We start from the raw sequence: 22,640 nt of genomic DNA on the forward strand, positions 1-22,640 counted from the left end.
TGTTTGTACATTGTGTCTGCATTGTGTGCTACTTCAGACACCATAAAAACTTAACATCTGTTGTTATATGTAATAACTTAAATAAAATTATATGTATCTAATTGCATTTTGCCTGAATTCAGTGATAACTAAAAGAGCCAAATATTTTTCCATCAGTGTTTAGAATATAAACTTTCCCAGAAAAGACACACATACAGATAGATACCTGATTTTCAATGAGATATGAATAGACATATTATTTGTGTATCTTGATCAAAGCTTAACCTGAAATCTAAAAATGAAAGAAAAATATTGTATATATGATAAAAACTACTTGGTTTAAATAATGATATGATATTGTTTCGCAAATCTAATCAATACGATTAGCCCCAAATATTTTCATCCTCGTATTCTCCTCCCTGAGCAAATTCAGAGAAACTCTTATATTGAGAGAGGAAAAAGTGTTTTTAAGTGCCCTGTTCCTGTCTGTTTCCACCTTAACCTCCAAAAGAAAGGTTGTGATGACCATCAATACAGAAAGCAACAGTGCTAAACAAGAACATACACCTACAGATACACCACTTTAAACAGCTTCTCAGATCATAATGATATTCACATATCGAGTGTTTGACACGCGCAGATATGTATTTGCAAATCCAAACCCCAGTTCACTTTAAAAGCTTGATTCATTGAGCGTCAGTGAGATGGACGAGGTGAGAAACAAAAGGGCGGTAAGTGATAGTGACATGCACACGCCGCATGAAAATGGGAGGGGAAACCAAGAGGGTAACAGCAAACTGTGCTCCGGACAGCTGGTGTGATGGATATAACGGATCAATCAAATCTGACTGTGCAACAGGACAACAGTCAAACATGAGGGACTTTCATTGTGCATGTGTGTTTGTTGTATAAAGAGGATGGCATGGTCCTTAGGGGTCTTTAGGGATGCAGGGAATGAGGGTTACAAGCATTTAAAAAGAGTTTAGTATTGTGTAATGGTATTCATTGTCCATATGCAGTTTTCTAAAGTTTTCAAAATCACCTACTTACGCTATCACTAAACTATTACCTTTATTATAAGTATAATCTGATGTTTGAACACTGTGAAACACAGAGTTTTCTTGTGGAACCTGACTAACAAAGGGTAAGTTTGACTATTTTAATTTGAAAGGCTGCAAAATAAAAAATAAATAAACATTTTTACTAATGAACATATATGATCTTTCCAGTCATTTGAATGTAGCCTCTAAAATGACATTTTCAGAAAATGTTTTTTATAAATTTTTTTGCAAATGCAAGACAAATGTCTGTGTGTCCATGTGTTACAGTTATCTGGTTTATGTATGTCTATTTTCTCCCCATGGTAACACACGTAATTTTCTGCAATTTACGGTCTCCATACATTTGTTATTACTGGATGAGAACATGTATAAATCACTGTAATTCAAATGTACCCAAATTAAGTATCATCCAAACAGAGTTCATCAGTTCAATAGATTCAGTTCAATAGATTCATTCAAACAACAACTAAAAAAAGAAAAAGAAAAAATCAATTCACTCACAAATCAGCCATCATTACGGCATGTGAGCAAGTTTACCCTATAAAACCTAGCATATGAAATATGTTAGAGCAGAGAATAAATAGGAAAATATACTTTCCCTAATAAAATATATATATATATATATATATATATATATATCATTACTTTTCCAGGACTGATTTTCACTGTTTGGTCTGTCATGAGGATGTTTGTACAGTTCTGTTAATAAATTATTGTGACCATCAAAACAGATGTAAGTAATGCATGTACGCACATGTGTGCACACAAAGGTGACGTCAACTTTAGGGACTCTTACTTCTTTCCTTGCAGAATAGTCTCTCACGCTCTCTCTCTCTCACATGATTATTCACTCTGCCATTCCAGCTTCCAGTCTCAAGACTCAGTATCAGGAAATGACTATTGTTTCTAGATCAGGTAGAGAGAGAATGGGACAGAGAGTGAGGTGAGGAGAGGAGGTCTGGAGCCGTGATGGATGTGGCTCTTTTCCTGCAGGGACTTTCTCAGGCTCTTTTTCCTGTGCTGCCAACGTCTCTCTGCCTCCCTTTTTTTTCTCAAGGATCTCTTAGTACAGATTAACAGTTAAGAAGAAGATGTTATATATATATATATATAAAATATCTTCTTCTTAACTGTTAATCTTATTAACCATTATATATATATAAGCACACAGAAATGTTTCTCACCAAAAGAAAGAATGAATGAGACAGACCTATACATTTCATCTGTGTCTGATCAGATTTCAGGTCAATCCAATACTGCAGAAATGACCTTTCACCTCTGCTTGGCCTGTTACAGCCTTTCATCTATATAGCTGTTTATTATGAAAGAGAGTCTCAGAGCTCAATGCTCTTTGAAAGAGAGCTCACTAACTACTTCTTTCTACAGTGACAGAGGCTTTGGTTCCACATCTAATGGATTGGATCTGCATTTAAACTTGTAACGCTTATGAAAAGTGAAGTGTGTCACTAGCTGCACCAAACACAATTGAAATCTGTTTGTTTGAGACATAACAACTTTGGCTGCACCAATGATGGGGAGGGACAACCCAGAAAATGAAGGATGTAAGATACAGATTATTGGATATTTGTTTGCGGCTGCTGCAAATGGTTGAGAAGCACTTTATAGATTTCTTAAGAAAATACACTGCTCTTCCATGCAAAACTCGCTGCCACACTTATATGATGTTGTGGGTGGTTTTTATGTAGTTGCTATGTGATTTTATTGTTTTGCTATATGGCCGTAAGGGTGTTCTGTAAAGTTACTCGCCAAATTTAAACAATTCCCATGATCTCTGTCTCTGTCCTGAAATATTTTAATAAAATACTCTGAAAATAATATATTTAATACTACCATTCAAAAGTTTGGGGCTGATAAGGTTTCTTATGTTTTTGAAAGAAGTCGTATATGCTCACCAAGGCTGCATTTAATTTTTTTATATTACTACAATTTAAAATAATATTTTCTATATTTATATATAATTTATTACTTTGATGGTAAAGCTGAATTTTCAGCGCCCTTTACAGTCTTCAGTGTCACATGAATCTTCAGAAATCAATCATATATGCTGACTTGGTGCTCAAGAAACATTTTATATTATTATCAATGCCACGCTTCTGAATATTTTTGTGGAAACCGTTATACATTTTTTGTGGGATTCTAGAAATTTCTAAATAACAGCATATACAGGTCCTTCTCAAAAATTAGCATATTGTGATAAAGTTCATTATTTTCCATAATGTAATAATAAAAATTAAACTTTCATATATATTTTAGATTCATTGCACACCAACTGCAATATTTCAGGTCTTTTATTGTTTTTATACTGATGATTTTGGTATACAGCTCATGAAAACCCAAAATTCCTATCTCAAAAAATTAGCATATCATGAAAAGGTTCTCTAAACAAGCTATTAACCTAATCATCTGAATCAACTAATTAACTCTAAACACCTGCAAAAGATTCCTGAGGCTTTTAAAAACTCCCAGCCTGGTTCATTACTCAAAACCGCAATCATGGGTAAGACTGCCGACCTGACTGCTGTCCAGAAGGCCATCATTGACATCCTCAAGCGAGAGGGTAAGACACAGAAAGAAATTTCTGAACGAATAGGCTGTTCCAAGAGTGCTGTATCAAGGCACCTCAGTGGGAAGTCTGTGGGAAGGAAAAAGTGTGGCAAAAAACGCTGAACAACGAGAAGAGGTGACCGGACCCTGAGGAAGATTGTGGAGAAGGACCGATTCCAGACCTTGGGGGACCTGCGGAAGCAGTGGACTGAGTCTGGAGTAGAAACATCCAGAGCCACCGTGCACAGGTGTGTGCAGGAAATGGGCTACAGAGAAGCAGCACTGGACTGTTGCTCAGTGGTCCAAAGTACTTTTTTCGGATGAAAGCTAATTTTGCATGTTATTCGGATATCAAGGTGCCAGAGTCTGGAGGAAGACTGGGGAGAAGGAAATGCCAAAATGCCTCAAGTCCAGTGTCAAGTACCCACAGTCAGTGATGGTCTGGGGTGCCATGTCAGCTGCTGGTGTTGGTCCACTGTGTTTTATCAAGAGCAGGGTCAATGCAGCTAGTTATCAGGAGATTTTGGAGCACTTCATGCTTCCATCTGCTGAAAAGCTTTATGGAGATGAAGATTTCGTTTTTCAGCACGACCTGGCACCTGCTCACAGTGCCAAAACCACTGGTAAATGGTTTACTGACCATGGTATTACTGTGCTCAATTGGGCTGCCAACTCTCCTGACCTGAACCCCATAGAGAATCTGTGGGATATTGTGAAGAGAAAGTTGAGAGACGCAAGACCCAACACTCTGGATGAGCTTAAGGCCGCTATCGAAGCATCCTGGGCCTTCATAACGCCTCAGCAGTGCCACAGGCTGATTGCCTCCATGCCACGCCGCATTGAAGAAGTCATTTCTGCAAAAGGATTCCCGACCAAGTATTGAGTGCATAACTGAACATAATTATTTGAAGGTTGACTTTCTTTGTATTAAAAACACTTTTCTTTTATTGGTCGGATGAAATATGCTAATTTTTTGAGATAGGAATTTTGGGTTTTCATGAGCTGTATGCCAAAATCATCAGTATTAAAACAATAAAAGACCTGAAATATTTCAGTTGGTGTGCAATGAATCTAAAATATATGAAAGTTTAATTTTTATCATTTAATTATGAAAAATAATGAATTTTATCACAATATGCTAATTTTTTGAGAAGGACCTGTATGTGTGTGTGTGTGTGTGTGTGTGTGTGTGTGATATAGACAGACAATTTATGTTATTCAAGCCAAATATTATACATTATAACTGACATATGCTCAAAGGAATAAGAACCTAATCTAATAAAATCTAAATTTGCTCTCAGAAAGTGAGCTTGCAAACTGGATTCACATCAGTAATCGATACCCAGCCCTACCCAAAGCCACCCTTCAACCCAAAATGTCAAATAAGGTCAGATTCCACATTAAACAACCTCCACAAGACCAAAAGTACACATCAAATGTACCATTTGGGACAAGAATGATCATTCTGTCCCTTAGATATGGATGTGTTATTTGATGATGATTTAATTTATAGGGTGAGAAGTTTGGGGAATAGTTAAAGCGATGAAAAGCTTAATGCAATCTGTGTCAGGTTCACCATTTTAAATGGCACCTAAAGGAAAGATACAGAGTTAGCAAGCAACTGAAGCATATCGGAATGAAAAGCTTCTTGAATTTCCATGAAACCTCACACACACAGTAAGGTGACCCCAGGAGACTTTAAGAAGTCGGTGACCAGGATCAGTCCAGCGACCAACAACACTGGAACTATAGCCAGTATGGCCCTCCCCCGAAAACACACACACACACGCTGCAGGACGGGTTAAAGAAACTCTTCCTGAGAGCCTGGTTCTCCCTTTCTCTCCATCGCAGGTCTTTCTCTCCTTTCCTCTCCTCAATGGCCCTTTGTGTAGGGGCCCCTGAGACATCAACATGACAATGTGCCCCAGTGGTGGGATCCTGCGTTTGTAAAGTGCCCTCATCCTCAAGAGACAGAGACTACGGCCAACTGAGAGGGGAGGTTAGCCAGAGAGAAGAGGCCATCTTTGATCAAACAATAAAAAGGGGGACATAAAGAGTGCAGTGACTTTTCGTTAACTTGAGTAGCATGAAGGCCGTTCTTGTCAGAAGAGCGGGAAAAAGCTGAGGTATTATTCTGTTAAACTAATAATATAAAGAAAAGGTTAATATGTTTGAGAATTGTAAAATGGCTTGATTTAAAGCAAGTGATCTGGCCTAAGGTAGTGGTGACGTCTGTCTTTTGTGTCATTACTCCACTGGAAGGAAATGCAGTTGTTCTTATTGTAGTAGCTGGGAAGTAAGTCATTTAGTTTGATCAGGTCAGATCCATATATTACTGTTTACTTCCTGAAACAACGAGAACAATTTATTAGTGTTCACAGAAAAAAAAGAGAAAAAAAACTAAAATATCCTTTCTCAGATGAAAATAAATAGCTAACATCATGCTTACATAAATTGCTAACATTTTATCTTTCTAACAGCTTTGCTCATTTGCCTGAAACTTTCACTTCAAAATTAACTCCTCCCACAAATTTGCAGTTCCATTTTAATAGTGCTGACAGCATTCTCCCACTCTTCCTGGATTATTCATTTTTCAAACTTTGAACATTATTCTGTTACAATGACCATGAACACCAAACTAGCTCAGGAAACATTCTCTCATTCTCACTAAACAAATTCTCTTCAACTATAACAACACACCTTACTGAATGATGAAGAGACTCAAGAAGAGTTTGCTGAGGTGATGTTGATAACACTGGAGTGTACAAGTTTTTTAAATATAACAGATACCACTGCCTCATCTTGCTGGCAATAATGGCTCAAATGTGTGATTTATGACCTGGAGCCAGTTGCATACACATAGCCACTATGTTAAGAATGTGTCTTAAGACCTACTTTGAGAAACTAGTAGTTAACCAAGCAGTAATGAGTTTCACTTTTCAAATTAGACCATCTACCTTTTCATGTAACTGACTTTACAATGTTATGACCAGTCTTGAAATTAATTGATTACAACTTTTAATACAATTTATGCAATGGGGACCTGGAAACCGAGTTTAAACCATAAAATCACTTTACCTTAGTGGTCAGTGCCTAAATGTTTAAGGGATGGTTAACACAAACCTGCATGACTTTCTTTTTTCTGAGTAACAGGGAAGATAGGGCCACAATATACAGTAAATTGTGGTGACAACATAAAGCAACAGTTGATGGAGATTTTGCAACGTAATTTATTGCGGCACAGAAATATAGTCATACAGTACAGTACTACTTAATCTACTACTTAAACTCTAACCTGGTGTTTTTCAAATGCTGTATGACCCTCTTTCTTTGTCAGACAAAAAAAGGAGAAAAAAACTATGCTTGCCTATATAATGGCAGTAAGTAGCGACCTGCTTCAATCTGCCACATAATGGTACTGTAAGGAGCAAGAGAGAGAATTCCAAATAAAAATAACAAGGCGCAGCCAGAGGAATGAAGTCCATGAGGCAATGGCAGGTCGACGACTGACCAAAGCGGAGTCTGGAGGGACAAGGGAGGCCGACAAAGCTGGTAAACTGATGGGGCACTGGGGAAAGGAGGGAGTGAGCTAAAAGCCATTGTGGAGCCACTGGGTCAATAGGCCGAGGCGGAGTCCGGGCCTTGGAGGCTGGAGGCAGAGACAAGGGATCCTGCAGCCAAGACCCCGTTGGAAACTGGCAGACCCCCGGTGAAACCACACCACTGATAGTGGGCTGAGGGTGAGTAGATGGATTTACAGGAGACAGCAGAGGTGAAGGCGTAGACTGGAGAAGAGGTGGAGTTGGAGGGAGCATGGGTGGAAATTTGTGACTGGCAGTGGGTTTTGGGATGGTGTGTGCTGCCCACACACACCAGATAGCAACTCCCAGCACCAGGGGCACAAGGGACAGAGGAATGACCTATGTGGTGGTGGCGGAGCAGAGAGACAGATCAGGGCAGATGAACCATTCATAAATGTGTAATGGGGTACTTCCAGGAAGAGTCTTGTATGGTCCTTGAGAGTGTGTTCCCCCAGCTCCAGCAGGAGGAGGATGAATTTGAGACAATGGATCATAACAGACAAAATAAAGACCCCCTTAAAGGGGTCATATAAAATATATTAGAAATGTAACACCCCTTTCCATAATCGCGAACTTCATCTTTCAAAATTAATGTAAAGACAGTTAATAATGTTCTCAGTTTTACAATCAGTTCAAGCCCAAAAGAGGAACAGGGTGACGTGACAGATGGTGATGCAGCGCAAAACTCTGCATTTGAACAGTCAATAGCAAATATTTAAACTGATAACAAAACATACTTACAGAATCTAAATCAAAAGTGCCAGATTGTTGTAGCAAAGTCAGAATTAACTCCTCTCCTAGGTTCACAAAATGGTCATCCATAAAATGCATTGCTGTTCTGTTGTAAGTAATCTTAAAGATTCCTAAATGCATCTACTTTCGGAAGGCCAAATAAACTGCTTTTGCTTTCGCCTCGATACACACAGCATCTCCCTGACATGGCTGTTTCAACACTTACTGCGGTTACTGAAACCATGCCTTATTTCTTTGCATGAATATTTGAGCGGCATTACGCAAATATTTCCACATAGTGACATGGAGGCATATTTGAAAGAACTGTTTTAGGGGATGTGCATTATTATTTTGCAAAAATCCTTTAGCCATTAGCCATTGGTTAAAAAGACTTTAGTTTTCCATAGAAGTAAGTCATATGTGACGATATTACACAGACATAGCCTACCGAGATCTACACATAACTGTTCTATTTGTGTGAAAATTCAGCGATAACCATTTGAATGCAGAAAATTTTAATTATCCAGCATTCCAATCATTATTTTCTTGACATGTCAAAATAAAAGAGAAAGTCCTCACTCCCGCTCTTATCTAGACCAGCTTTCCCAGTTCTTAAAACATAGACACTATGGCTTTGCTCATGTATGTTTTAAAATAGCCCTGGCTGAATATATTTAGCCAGTAGTTTTTCAGAATAAGCAACTACCTGTCACAATGCTCCCCTGGAGTTCGCATGGGCTTGGACCTAATCTTAGAATGACCCTTCTGTCAGCAAATGGGCCTTACAAAAATAGAGTGAGTTATGAACTGGTCTTCATATGGAGCTAGGATAAACTTATCTCTCAAGGAAACCAACAAAATGTGCTAAAACAGGACCAGCAGAATGGAACAAGAAATATTTTATTGAAAACAAGAGGCTGAGAAACGTATTATTATTTTCTGGAATTCATGGTAGACTGTTGACTGTTAGGTATATGTTCTCAGTTGCACAGACTGCACAATTAAATTATTATATTTCAGTAAATCACCCATTAGCTGGTCCAAACATAATCTGTACCTAAAGAACTCCACAAAAAGCTCTGCATTTCCTGTCATTCACAAATTTCAACACATTGCATTCAACTTGCATGTTTGTCTGTTCTGACTAATTTTATTTTAGCTACCAATAATAGAGTGGAACCCTATAAGCTCAATTTGACACATTTTATAGTGTTTATCTACTCATAAACCCCCCAAAATCAATGTAGACAATGCAAAAAGGCTCTTACTACATTTGCCAAATTGTGTAGTATACTACATAGGTTACTCTGTGGAATACTGTATCTAACATTGCAATGTTCTTGGTTAATCCTATCATCTCAAGGTTCAAAAAATGATGATTGATGCATATGGCGTTATTTTTTAGTCAAAAGTTATGAGCGTGTAAGACATGCTCACGAGCACATTATGTTATTTCACACGAGCAAAAATGAACCTTCAGCTGGAATGATAAAAGTACTCGCGCACAAATTCAACAACCGAGAGGTGTACAGGTAGCTGCGAGTGAGCGCCTGGCATACTCTCATAGGTTAACTCTGCTTGTACAGTGGAATCCTGCTCGCGGAGTGCTGTTTTGCTCGCGCAGTGGATTTCTGCTCGCTCAGCTGATTTCTGCTCCCTCGAGTCTACATGACTTTTGACAATTTGGGGGTGGAAACCAAGGAGGGCACTGACCCTCTTATGATTGGTCACTTTCACACAGGGACATCCTTGTACCTTGATTGACAGCTCTCATTACAGGAAGCACGGAGTTGGGTTAAGTTACCACCGAAGAAGAGTGGGAATGAATTAGAATGAGTTTTCTAATATACATAAAATGTCTCTGCACGTATAAAATGCTGCGCAGATCATAGTTAAATAACTATGTAACGTAACTAGCTAGCCTATTCGTTCTGTAGCTAACGCCTTAGCCAACACTTGTGATGCTGATCGCCCGACACTCATTTTAAAACTTTTAATCTTTAAAAACTGCATCTTAGACAATTAACGTTAGGCTAACTGAATCATAACATAATTGTTTTCACATGTACTTTTACATGAGTAGGCTAGCTAGTTACGTTACTTGTTGCTCAAAAATATATAACGTTAATGTTAACTTACTTAACAAAACGTAGGCTTCATCGTTCGCAAATATATACATCGATGGTAATTGATTTAACTATGATCTGCGCAGCATTTTATACGTGCAGAGACATTTTATGTATATTAGAAAACTCATTCTAATTCATTCCCACTCTTCTTCGGTGGTAACTTAACCCAACTCCATGCTTCCTGTAATGAGAGCTGTCAATCAAGGTACAAGGATGTCCTACCTCTCGGTTGTTGAATTTGTGCGCGAGTACTTTTATCATGCCAGCTGAAGGTTCATTTTTGCGCGTGTGAAATAACATAATGTGCTCGTGAGCATGTCTTACACGCTCATAACTTTTGACTAAAAAATAACACCATAGATGCATGATTGTTGCTCCTCTATGCCCCACCTTTCTGAAACGGGTTGATTTTTTCAAAGCTCATCGCTCTGAAAAGCGAAGTGTACGCTGATTGGCCAGCTATCCAGTGCATTGTGATTGGGTGAATACCTCAAGCGTGTGTTGGAAATGTTATAACCCTTTACATACTGTGATGCAGTGTGTCCCGGTGTGACAAGACAAAAACAATAAAACCCATTACAAACGAGGCATTTGTTGCATCCAGTGGGAACATCATTACTGATTATGACTTATAATATGCTTTTACGCGTTGCGTATCGTTCTGTGTAAACATAAAACCATGTCTGCATTTGTGATCCGAGAAATGACAAACAAGAAGCGCTACTCTACACTACTCCAAACTCGCGTTTGAATCAACAATGGCAAATTCTTTAAATATTACAAATTTACTTACTGGCTGTGAGTCAGAAGTGCCAAACTGTCCTTGCAAAGTTGGATCTGCCCCACTTTATAGAACAACCTTTGAGCACAAACCCATTGTAGGCTACTCTGTGGGTTTAGGAAACGGTCATCTATAAAATACATAACACAGCATCATACACTGCGGGCTTGAGTGAGGAACGGCTGGTGGATTCGACGAAGGAGTGGACGTTGGGCTTGCGGCAACCACATGTGATGAACCTGGGCTGGACTCCGCTTCGTCCACGGTGAGACCCAATCTGGCGATCCACAGCGCAAGGTTGATGTATTTCCTCAGCAACCAGCACGGATCAGCTCTAGGCATGAGGAAGCAGATATCCTCCACTTTTGGAAGGCCAAACAAAGTAGTTTCGCTTTTACAACAAATCACACAGTATCTACACAACATGGCTGTGGCGGCAACAACAGTACTACAGCGAGAATTAAAATTACGCCTTCTTTCTTTGTGTGAACATTTGGGCGGTCTTAAGTAAAACTTCTAACAGAGTGACGTAGACATGTAGTGGCGTCTTTTTCTTTGGATTTGAGACTTTAGTCTTTGCAACTTGACAGATCTTCTTTATGCACCAAGAGCTTTTAACACTCCAAAGACAAATAAAAATTTTTAATCATATGACCCCTTTAACATACCGTCACATACAGTAAACCCTGAACTCTCGGTCGATTAACCCAAACCTTGCTTACTTGAGGTATGCTGGTTCCAAAAACGCGTCCGGGAGTAAGTTCAGTCAACTCAAGAGTATGCTCACAGTTAACACAACAAGACATTCTCAACAGAGCGACAAATCAACAAGTCACCATGGAACTCTAAGCAGGGAACTACACTAACCTTTTCCACTGGTGGCACTTGCGCTACTAACTTTTTCAGTTACTGGCGCAAAACATGATTTGGTCGCACAAATTATTTATAGGAAGCTGCTCTGGATAATAATGAACAATAATGAAATTGTACTGCATACAGATGTGCTTTTTATTTTACTTGACATCTTTTAAACCACATGCCTTCTTGTTTTATTTCTTACAGTACACACAGTGCATTGCTCCGTCTCGGTACCTTAATCCAGGGACATAGCTGGGGTTAGAGGGGTCCTGGTGCAGGTTGTACAGTGGGCCCTGTCTGAAATTGTTTAATTTGTACTGTATGTTCATTCTATTTATTTATTTGTGCTATTTACACAATGTTTACGTTTTTTTAAGTTTGTAGGTGTCCAGAAACTAATTTAAAATAGCACTGCATAGTCTTCACTGTAAAATAAAATACACAGTCAAACCAAAATGTATTCAGACATCTTCAACATTTCTCACATTATCACAGTTTATTTGCTATAGTTTAGAAATTGGTAATAAAATATGACAAGAACTCAGAGTTAAACTGTGTCAGAACAAATTCCTCTTGATAATGTGTCAGATAACTTTGATAGAAAGATATGTAATGAAATCAACCAAAACTTCAGACAACTGTCCATATGACAATATTTACACAACTATCAATACTTTGTTGAACAGTTACCAAGTAAGCAATGCTTAATTTTGTTCAGTCTGTGGTGTGAAAAGGTTGCATTAGCAATTAAAGAAAGAAACATTTAAGCACAACATGGTCAGGTCCCTAATTAAATTATTCAATTTCATTAAATCAATTTCACCGGTAGGCTACAGTATGAAGAATTTTTGGGTACAATATTTCACAGATCACTGTATTTTGTTATACTCACTTAACAACTAGTCTCCTGTGCCCACTAGTAGAACAATATAATCAAAACTATCTGATTTTTGGATTGACTGTGGATAAATTCTTGTTAAAACTACAATGTAATTTAGTCAAGAGCAGTGAGTGATTTACTTTCATTTTCATACATTAAAGACACTCACAGCAGAGCTAGTAAATTAGGCGCGGTCACTTTAAGAGACAATGATCGCATCCAATGATACACATCCGATTTCTTTCTCAACTCTTTACTTTCACTTAAGACATACCACAGACTTTTTCAAACACACTTTCCAAGACAGGTATTTTGACATATTTTGTATGTATTTGTTGTCGATACAAAAGCAAGAAGACTTTGAGACGCGTCTCTGAACACCAGAACACCGCAGTGCTGAATTGAGCTCTTTCGCTTTTCGCTCTTTTTTTTCTGTTTGTTTAAACTGCGATTAGTATTTGTTCATTCAGGTGCAGGAGGATGCGAACGTCCTGAAGGAGAGCTCGGTTCGGTGTTGTTGTCTGTGAGACGCGGCTCTCTCGTGCGCACCGAACACAGCGCGAATAACCAGCTACTCAGTTCGGCTTTCCCGCATCTTTGAATGCTTTAAACTCTTTTGAATGTTTAAATTGGCAAGCTAACTTGATGTGTTGAATGCTCGGAGCACGTTATAAAACGTATTCTTAAAATACACATTTCTGTTTTAATAAATACATATTAAATCATAGCATAACACACAAGTAGGTACAAAAATAATCAGTGATACATTTGCGACCCCATAAAAATTAGGGTCAATGGCATTTCAAAAGGTCGCATATGCGACCATTTTGGTCGCAGTGTAGTTCCCTGACTCTAAGAGATGCTATGAAACACTAAGAAAAAGCATGCCATGCTGCTTCTTTCTTCTTCTTCTTTTGTTCAGTGGTCATTTATATACTTAGTGCATATTGCCACCTAATTGATGGTTGTGCAATCATAATTTTATTATTTTTATATATTTTTACTCTTTTAATCACTAATAAGAACTATATTGTTTGTTTGATGCTGATTATATAATAAGAAATATCACATATTTATTTTATTATAGAAATACATGAAAGAAAATGCAGATCAATGATGTGTGAGGTGTCAATAAAATATAATAAATATACAGTATAAGAATAAAATAAACATTACCTTGTTATAGTATTATTTTATAATATACATTATATATTTATATTTTTAGATATTTCAGAATATATATTCAGAAATATATATATATATATATATATATATATATATATATAGTACAGACCAAAAGTTTGGACACACCTTCTCATTCAAAGAGTTTTCTTTATTTTCATGACTATGAAAATTGTAGAGTCACACTGAAGGCATCAAGGGCTATTTGACCAAGAAGGAGAGTGATGGGGTGCTGCGCCAGATGACCTGGCCTCCACAGTCACCGGACCTGAACCCATCAAGAGAATGCCAAGAGTGTGCAAAGCAGTAATCAAAGCATAAGGTGGCTACTTTGAAGAACCTAGAATATGACATATTTTCAGTTGTTTCACCCTTTTTTGTTATGTATATAATTCCATATATAATTCCACATGTGTTAATTCATAGTTTTGATGCCTTCAGTGTGAATCTACAATTTTCATAGTCATGAAAATAAAGAAAACTCTTTGAATGAGAAGGTGTGTCCAAACTTTTGGTCTGTACTGTATATATATATATATATATATATATATATATATATATATATATATATATATATATATATTCAGAAATAATAGCTGTTTGTATTGTTGATATTTTATTAAATTTTAGTGAAAATGTTAGTGAAAAGAAAAAAACTTTTAGATATATGTCCACATATGTGATGGACATCGGTTATGATAAACTTTGTGTACTTTGAAGGCATCTTGAGTAAAACTGCTTCATATTTAAAGAAGCATATGCCAAACACTAGAACTGGAAGCAACAAGACCCGGTTGCACGTAACCCCTATTACACAATGTGATGAGATCATATGAAAAAAAATTGCATACTGTTTAGTGTGGAATACCGTTTCACTTAGGCTACTACTTAAAAAAAAGTTTTCAATAAAAAGCAATATTCCACTGATTGGCTTAAAGACATAATGTTCATACTATTTCTGTTGCATACATTATGTGGACACTGGACAGTATATAACAGTGACCAATTTTTGTGCAAGACCGCCTGGATGACCTTTGGATTTGTCTCCACAACCACAGCTGTATACTGTGTATAATGCATTGTGCAGAACTAAAATAGTGTGAGGTATGCAGTTGTTTTAAATGGCTGTTGCTTTGCAGTCATCGACAGCGCTTTGTGTGAAGATACCTCAGAGTAGCTTTCAGTGAGCTTTAGTGCCTTCACGCTTCAGCAGACTGCAGTGTCCTCGTGTAGGCTATGTCACTCGGCATTAGTCCGGAAATATCCGAAAAGAAACGAGCCCGTTGCATTCTGGGAAAAGGAAGACTGGAGGCTTTCGCCATATTGTTTGATTCCGCAGATTCACTGGAGCAGAGAACAACAAACACTGTCATGTAAACAGGCTAATATTGAACACTTATACAGGTAACCGTAATATAATTTCGCATGCGGTCGTTGCAGACCTTGCTGCATTCATAAGACCCTCATTAGCGGTGTCCGTCGGATTTATTCGTGCAAAATATGGGTCGCTCTCGGAGCCGCAGCTCGTCCCGATCCAAACACTCTAAACACAGCCGCAAACGGAGCCGCTCCAGATCCAAATCCAAATCCAGCAAGAAAAGGAGCAAGTCAAAGGAACCGAAGAGGAGCAGAAGGTCCCGCTCGAGGTCAGGCAGCAAGAGGGACAGAGGTGGCTCACCCCCCATCCGAACGGACATGTTCGGCCGGACACTGAGCAAGAGAAACGCCGACGAGAAACAGAAGAGAGAAGAGGAGGAGAGGAGAGCAGAGATAGAGAGACAAATGAAAATGTAAGCTATCTTTATGTCATAATATATTCATGGAGAGGATGCTTTACTCACTTATGTCTCGACATACTGTCACTTACATACTTCAAGATCAACTCTTTGTTGTTTAATATTGATACGAACATAATATACTGAGCTAGTGTGCAAAAAGCGACATGTTACCAATCAGTGAACTTTCAACACTCGTTGGACTCTGAGGCTGTCACACATCAGGTCTTCTCAACACTGAGATCTGCTGGCCATGTTAGATGATATGTCTTTGTATCTGTCACAGATTGTTGACATATCTCTTTTGTGATTGAAGACCACCGGTATAATGTTAAGAGGTTCGGGGAAGAGAAGGAAAGGGGGTTTCTAGTGAAAGAACAGGAAGAGAAGAAGCTGCAGCCCCAGGCTTGAGCTACACCCGAGTGCATTGTAACCACATTCAGGGTGTTTTAAAACTCAAAGAGAGGCTCTGGATCATGTTTCGTGACACTGAAATCAAATCAAAAGATGGCTGCTGCTGTTAGATTTTTGTTTTGGCTCTGGGCATTGTTATGGTCACTTGGTTCAGTGTTGTGTCTACGTTTTTGTGTTCCTTCTTAAGGCCAGGTGTGACAGCTTGCGCTCCTCTAATGGTTTAGTCATGCTTAAATTGTAAATAATGTTGAAACATACTTTGGTAATCATGTGGCTCTATGATGTCAGAGCGTCCCATGCACAGTGTGTTTTGTTTTAGATTTGTGCAGATCACAGGTGGAGCCTCTCAGTATCATCTGCCTCTTCTTCAGGGATCAGCAAAGCATCTTTGTGCAATACACAATTTAACATTTGGCTTTCTGTGACAACAGAAATCATGTTTCATTTGTTTTCATGTTAGCCTTTTAAAAATGTTAATTTTAAATTTCTAAAAAATAATTTCATATTTTTAAAGGAAACGAAATATGTTTTCCAAAGCATTAATAGTTAAATACAAAACTGAAATCCCACAGTAACCTTTTCTGACGAAATAATTAACAATTACACACAAATAGTATTGCATTTAAATGTTAAATTAAATATTTTTAAATAGTATCTAATTTGAATTGTTATTTTAAAATTGAAAAAAACGAAAGTTTATAAAAATAAAACATTGAATTAATCAATTTTGTTTTCAGTTTTTAAATAGGGGGCATTAAAAATGTTGTCAAGGCAGGGAACTACTGGCCTGATTTTGCAACCAAATTAATTCTATACTGTTAGCCCTGATCATGATGTTGTAATTTATTTATTTTTTTATCAATGTGTATAATGTAAGGGTTTGCTGATGAAATTGCAATGTTTGATCCTTTCTCTCTTGTGTCCTCTGCAGCCGTCAGCTGGAGATCGAGGAGCGTCTGATTGAGGAGGAAACGGCGAGGCGTGTTGAGGAGCTTGTGGCACGGCGTGTAGAGGAGGAGCTTGAAAAGCGGCGTGATGAGATCGAACATGAGGTCTTGCGGCGGGTGGAGGAGGCGAAGCGCATCATGGAGGCACAGCTTTTGCAGGAGCTAGAGAGGCAGAGGCAGGCCGAACTGAACTCCCAGAAAGCCAGAGAGGTAACGCTCGGTCGTTCGGAACACAGCGGAGCTCAGGCACAAACAGTACACCCACAGCTGTGGCACAACTTAAAATTCGGTTCCCCCCCAGATATAGCAGTAGATGCAGGGTAGCCCGATTTATTGGGTGGGGAATAAAATGAATTACAAAATGCAACTTTTTCAAGGTGTGATATAATGCTTGGAGCACTTCAGTTGAGCTGCTGTCTAGGGAACAATAATATTTAAGGACATCGGATGATGGATTCCTCATTCACTCTGTTGACAGACAAGCTCTGCACTTTTTCTGTAATACATCAACGTGATTTTATTGAATCACACACACCTTTAGTGCACTCTTGGGGGTTTCAACTGAACGTTTTGCCACAGCTGTGATGGACCAATATTATGTTTCCCATCTTTTCTCTCCCCTTTTATATTCCACCCCTACCCTGCTCTCTTCACTCATATCTTTTATCATTTTACTGTCACCAGTGTATGAAACTGTTTGTCTTCAATAAAATGCTTTTCTTAAAAAGGACACTCTGCATTCAAACCATGCCTGGTTTTGTTCTTGAGCTTTCAGTATGAACATCTACAATTATACACTTTGATAGGTCAAAATGTAATGTTGTTTTGAATGTTACAAACACATAAGAGCTTTTGTAGACTGCACTTTGACTAGTTAATTTGCTAAATCCGTATTTTGTAATTCCACCCATACCATAAAGGAGGATTACTGTGCTCTAATTGTAAAGCGAAAATGAGTTATGAATGAGAAACTAATTCCATTTCACAAGCACACACAAAATTCAGCGGCTCAGCACTAATAGGGTTAGATATGTGCCCTCCTTCTGTATATTTCAGATTTGTGCCCATCATCTGTAGCCCTGGTACTGAACCATTAAATGAATCAGTATTGCTGTAGTTCAGCAATTGCACATAGGATGATTTTGTCTTTATTTGCACCATCGATCACAAAATGCTCTACCCTTTCCTAATATTGCTCATCCATTTCTGTCGTATGTGTTTTATATTTATTAAGTGCTATTTATTTTTTTTCTTTGACTATTCTGTTTAGACGTCATTAAAGTGCAGTGATTCAAAAGTACTTTTGTGTCCTCACAATTTGCTTTCCATCAGGTGTTCTGCCGTATTGGGTTCACACACACACACACACACACACACACACACACGCAAAAACATGCAGACACACACTACAACATCCACACTCAATGCTACTGTACCACTGAGCTTAGACGCCAACACATCACTGTTCTTGTTTTCAAGCAAACACATCTAAGTAATGATCCCACCTTTTTGTTTTTGCAGTCTTTAACATCGTTTAACGTTAATAGCCTGACGTCCCCTCACGGTAATGTTGTATGATTAACATAATTCATTTTCCTGGACTGTGCTATATACTGCATGTGGTGTTGCTTTGTAAGAGCACTAGCTCGTGCTAGCAGCTCAGAAATGTTTAAAGGGGAGGTGCTGCGCTGTCCAGGACGGGACATACGGGACCAGGCAGTAAATACTCACCCCTTTATTCAGCAGTTGTGTAGGTACAGTACACAGTCAAAGGAGAAAGGCGTAGGTATACGAGCATTGGTGAGCCACTACTATTCACTCTCTCCTTTGTTTAATTTGATCTTTCTTTTTCTCTCTCATTTTCTTTTGAAGCTTTTTGCTTATGGATGCTGAAAAATAAAATAATAATAATAATAGAGAGAGAGAGAACTAGCTGAATGATTTTTTTTTTCTCATCTGCAAACGAATGAAACTCTTCGTTAGTTGTCGATGTGTTGCATTTACATACCTGTTCTGTATGGATGTCAATGAATGCCTTAATGGATTTTTGGATGTGTATTTACATATAACATGGTGGGGATTAAAGGTGTGACTGAATACATCCATGGGTGGGTTTTTTTGCTCATTGTTGCATACATAGAGGTTAGCTTCAGACATTTGATGCTGCGGATCGGAATGTGAAATGTGTTGAGGGTGTGAAAGCGAGTGAGTGTGTCGCTGGCTGGTACCTGTTTGTGCGAGTGTAGACGTGTTTGACTGTGCAAGTGGGGGACTTATTTCAGTAGATTTGTCTCTCCACCCTAACATGTCACTGTGTCACTCCTTTAGGAGGAAGAAAAATCCAAACGAGAGGAGCTGGAGAGAATTTTGGAAGAAAACAACCGAAAGATTGCTGATGCTCAGGCTAAGCTGGTACATATTTCTCCGTTTTATTTTGTCAACAATATAAGAAACAAAAGCAGAACATAAAATATGAATGTACAAAAAACGAATGAGAAATATATGCACACACAAAACAAAAATTAAATGTAATATTTAATGAGTATGCTTCTACACCATGCTCTCTAAGTGGGGGGTATTTAGATTTGTCTGTATGAAAAACTAAAAATTTCTTTTTTTTCGTTATGCATGACAGTGCCATAATTATAGAAAACCTGAAAGGAGGGTCACTATAAGATTTGAAGTCTACTATTATTGTGGTTAAAAGAATGAACAATAATTATATTATTGTGATATTTATATACATTTTGGAAAACAATGTTTTATGAATGGTAGCAACTAAAAATAAGGTACATGATATCAATATTTCATTTTTTTTTTTTAAATATCATGGTTTCTCTCAGGAAATGATGGTATACACGCCTGAAAACTCCTAGGAACAGGCAAAATCTAAAAAGTCTTCTTTAGATCTTTAGTAACTAACAATATAATAATATTCTTTTAAATATTTAATAGTTGTTAGTTGTTATTCAATGATAAGTGCAAATCTGGAATAGTCTTGGAGGAGGGAACCCTGATATACACTGTCCCATGCAGAGATCAAACCAGTGGATTAATATTGAATCCTAAGATGAGAATCAAAAGCTCTAATGTTAGTTTTGACAACAAATTTGTGAAGATACTTTGGTGTTTGTGTTTATACGTTTCAAGGTCATTAGAATTGTGCCCTTTTGTATTACCATAAAGTCGCTCTTCCTCAAAATGGCCAAAAAATGTTAACCCTCACGGTTTTGATATGAAGCGTTTCGATGGTTTTCACTGTGTAAATTCATTGTGAATGCTCAAGTGTTTTTTCCGCTTGTGTAGTGCTATAGTCAAACCTGCCCTTTCTGAAATGTTTAGTCTGAACTTTCAAAATGGGTGCTTGGCAATGCCCCCATTTTATGTATATGGTAGTACTGAATACTTTTTTTTTTCATTAGTACATACCATTCTGCTAATTAAGGTACATCTTTAATGTATTTGTGTATAAAAAGATCTAAAGTGTACCTGTTTGTCTTGGCTGATTGAAAAAGTCACACTAGCTCCTGTGTTTGTTTGTTTCAGGCTGAGGATCAGCTACGTATTGTGGAAGAACAAAGGAAGATCCACGAGGAACGCATGAAGCTAGAGCAGGAGAGGCAGAAACAACAGAAGGAGGAACAGAGGATGATATTGGGGAAGGGCAAGTCCCGACCTCGCCTCTCCTTCACTCTCAAAGCTACAGAGTGATTTCTCTCCTCTCCTCTCTGAATGTGTGCTTCATGTTGAAGTGAATCGAAGGTCTGCCCACAAAAATCACTCTTTGTAAACCCAGGAAAACCTCACGCTTCAAAACCGGACTTGCAGGCACCACCACAGACTTGCAGATCAGCTGCCATCTGCTTTTTTTCAGTGTGTTGTATTGATATTTGACACTGTTATGCTGGATGCACCTTCAGAAACGCGGGCCATTTATTTTTTTTGTTTATTTTTTAATGGCAAGCTAATAAGAATGAATAAGTGTAAATATTTGTTTATATGAGTGCATGGCTGGTTGGTCAGTATATATCAGTGGTTTGGGAGCTCTATTGGTACAAGCTCAGTTTAACTGCTTTTCTAACATTCAAAGCATTGGGGGGGGGGGTACACAAAAAATGGTTTGAAAAATGTAAATTGGCAAAATTTGTTTTGTGCTTATTAGTGATTGTGTGTGCAAGAGTGTGTGAGAGCGTTTAGATTTTTTTTTTTCAGATTCCAGACTAAACCCCTCAAAACATGAAGTTTCTAAAATGCTTCTTAACACATTGTTCCCATAATCACCTGATATGAGTTGCATTTATAGCATTGTAACCTAGATAAAATTTGCCCTTTTTGATACACCTTACTCAAATCGCTCATTTTTGAAATGTCGGAAATATGTGAGACCAGAACTTAATTGCCATTCACAATACAAACATTTTGGTGAAAAAAAAAAATAAGGTTACAATGTTGCAAAGTCTTGCAATGTGTCTAGTGTTCAGTTGGAACCTTAAGGAAATCGGGAATCACAGGTAAGACTAGTTAGGGTGTGTATGCGAGTGAGTGTGTGAGTATATGCTAGAGGGTGTTCTTGTCTTGCGGGAAATTACCCCTTTCCTTGTGAACTGGGACATTTAGTGTAATGACCAATAAATCCTATCAACACAACATTGCCTGAATCATGTTTCTTGTGATGTTTAGAGCCTCAGTGTCTCTTCTGGGAATAACTGCTCACTTGCTTAATTTGACAGATTATTTTAATTCTGCATATATTTTGCAACACACCAGCTATTTGTTGTTTTATATGATACAGTCAAACCTAAACTCTTTAAAAAAAAAAAAAAAAAAAACCTACCACCTTTGCAGTTTTAGATCTACTTGAGGTAAAATTGAATTTATATTTGACCTGTCTTACATCTGAAGTGCAGAATCAGTGTTAGACTAAACGTAATCCCATGAAACTGCCCTCATTAAAAGGTTAGTGAGGTCATTCCATGAAAAAGGGTTTCTCAAAAACAGACGTGTAAACCATTACCATTAAATCCTTTAAGTTAAGATGAAAAATTTCAGGTTGTGAGCTCAAGTATTTTTTAAACAATTTATCATACTTTATAGTCAATAATGGACAGTATTTAATATGTTTCCATTATTTAGTACAGAAAGCAATTTATAGAAATATCACATTATTTTTCTAATGAACACCATAGTCTTCTGATTTTATTATTATTTGTTTAATGTTAGTTATATTCCAACAAATAATCAAAGTTTACATTTAGTTTAATGGCACAATGTTCTTTAAAAGGCTAACACTTTTTTGATCTAGTAGAATATTTAAAATCCTAAAGATTTTACTTTTAAGATCACATTTTTCCAACCCATTTCGGGGAATGGCCACGTAATTTGTTTAATTCTATGTTCTGAATTTAACCCTTCATCTTAAAGGTTAAAGACCCATAACCTAATCTCCCTTTCAGTTTTGTTATAGATTCAGCTCGAAGTTACTTCTAGCCGTTTCCTCGGGTTCTCAGGTGGCTTTAGTGAGAAGCTAATGGAAATGTTGGCAAACTCTTGTGACACAGACGTGTGATTTTTTTGACGAGCCCGCATGAAGCAGTCTTGTGTGTATTAGTCACCGTCAGCTTTAACAATGCCGCTCTGATGAACGACCGGTGTAACGCCGAAACTGGGCTCGTCTGCTCGAGCCCTGCGCGCGTTCGATCCCACAATTCTTTCAGTGATTCGAAGACAGAGTGAGAGCCAGGCATAAGTTATAACGG

General features: G+C 37.9%; 1 protein-coding gene across 1 annotated transcript; it reads left to right on the forward strand.

The window, feature by feature from the left end:
• Positions 1 to 15,015: 15,015 nt before the first annotated feature.
• LOC132152945 (arginine and glutamate-rich protein 1-A-like) lies at positions 15,016 to 21,531 on the forward strand. The gene is made up of 4 exons (XM_059561965.1): positions 15,016 to 15,538; positions 16,869 to 17,094; positions 19,213 to 19,296; positions 20,431 to 21,531. Exons 1-4 carry the CDS (start codon positions 15,249 to 15,251, stop codon positions 20,593 to 20,595), a joined length of 765 nt encoding a protein of 254 aa, XP_059417948.1. The 5' UTR covers positions 15,016 to 15,248; the 3' UTR covers positions 20,596 to 21,531.
• The last annotated feature ends 1,109 nt before the right edge of the window (positions 21,532 to 22,640 follow it).

Source organism: Carassius carassius, chromosome 11, assembly GCF_963082965.1.
Source record: "Carassius carassius chromosome 11, fCarCar2.1, whole genome shotgun sequence".
NCBI classification, from domain to species: Eukaryota; Metazoa; Chordata; class Actinopteri; order Cypriniformes; family Cyprinidae; genus Carassius; species Carassius carassius.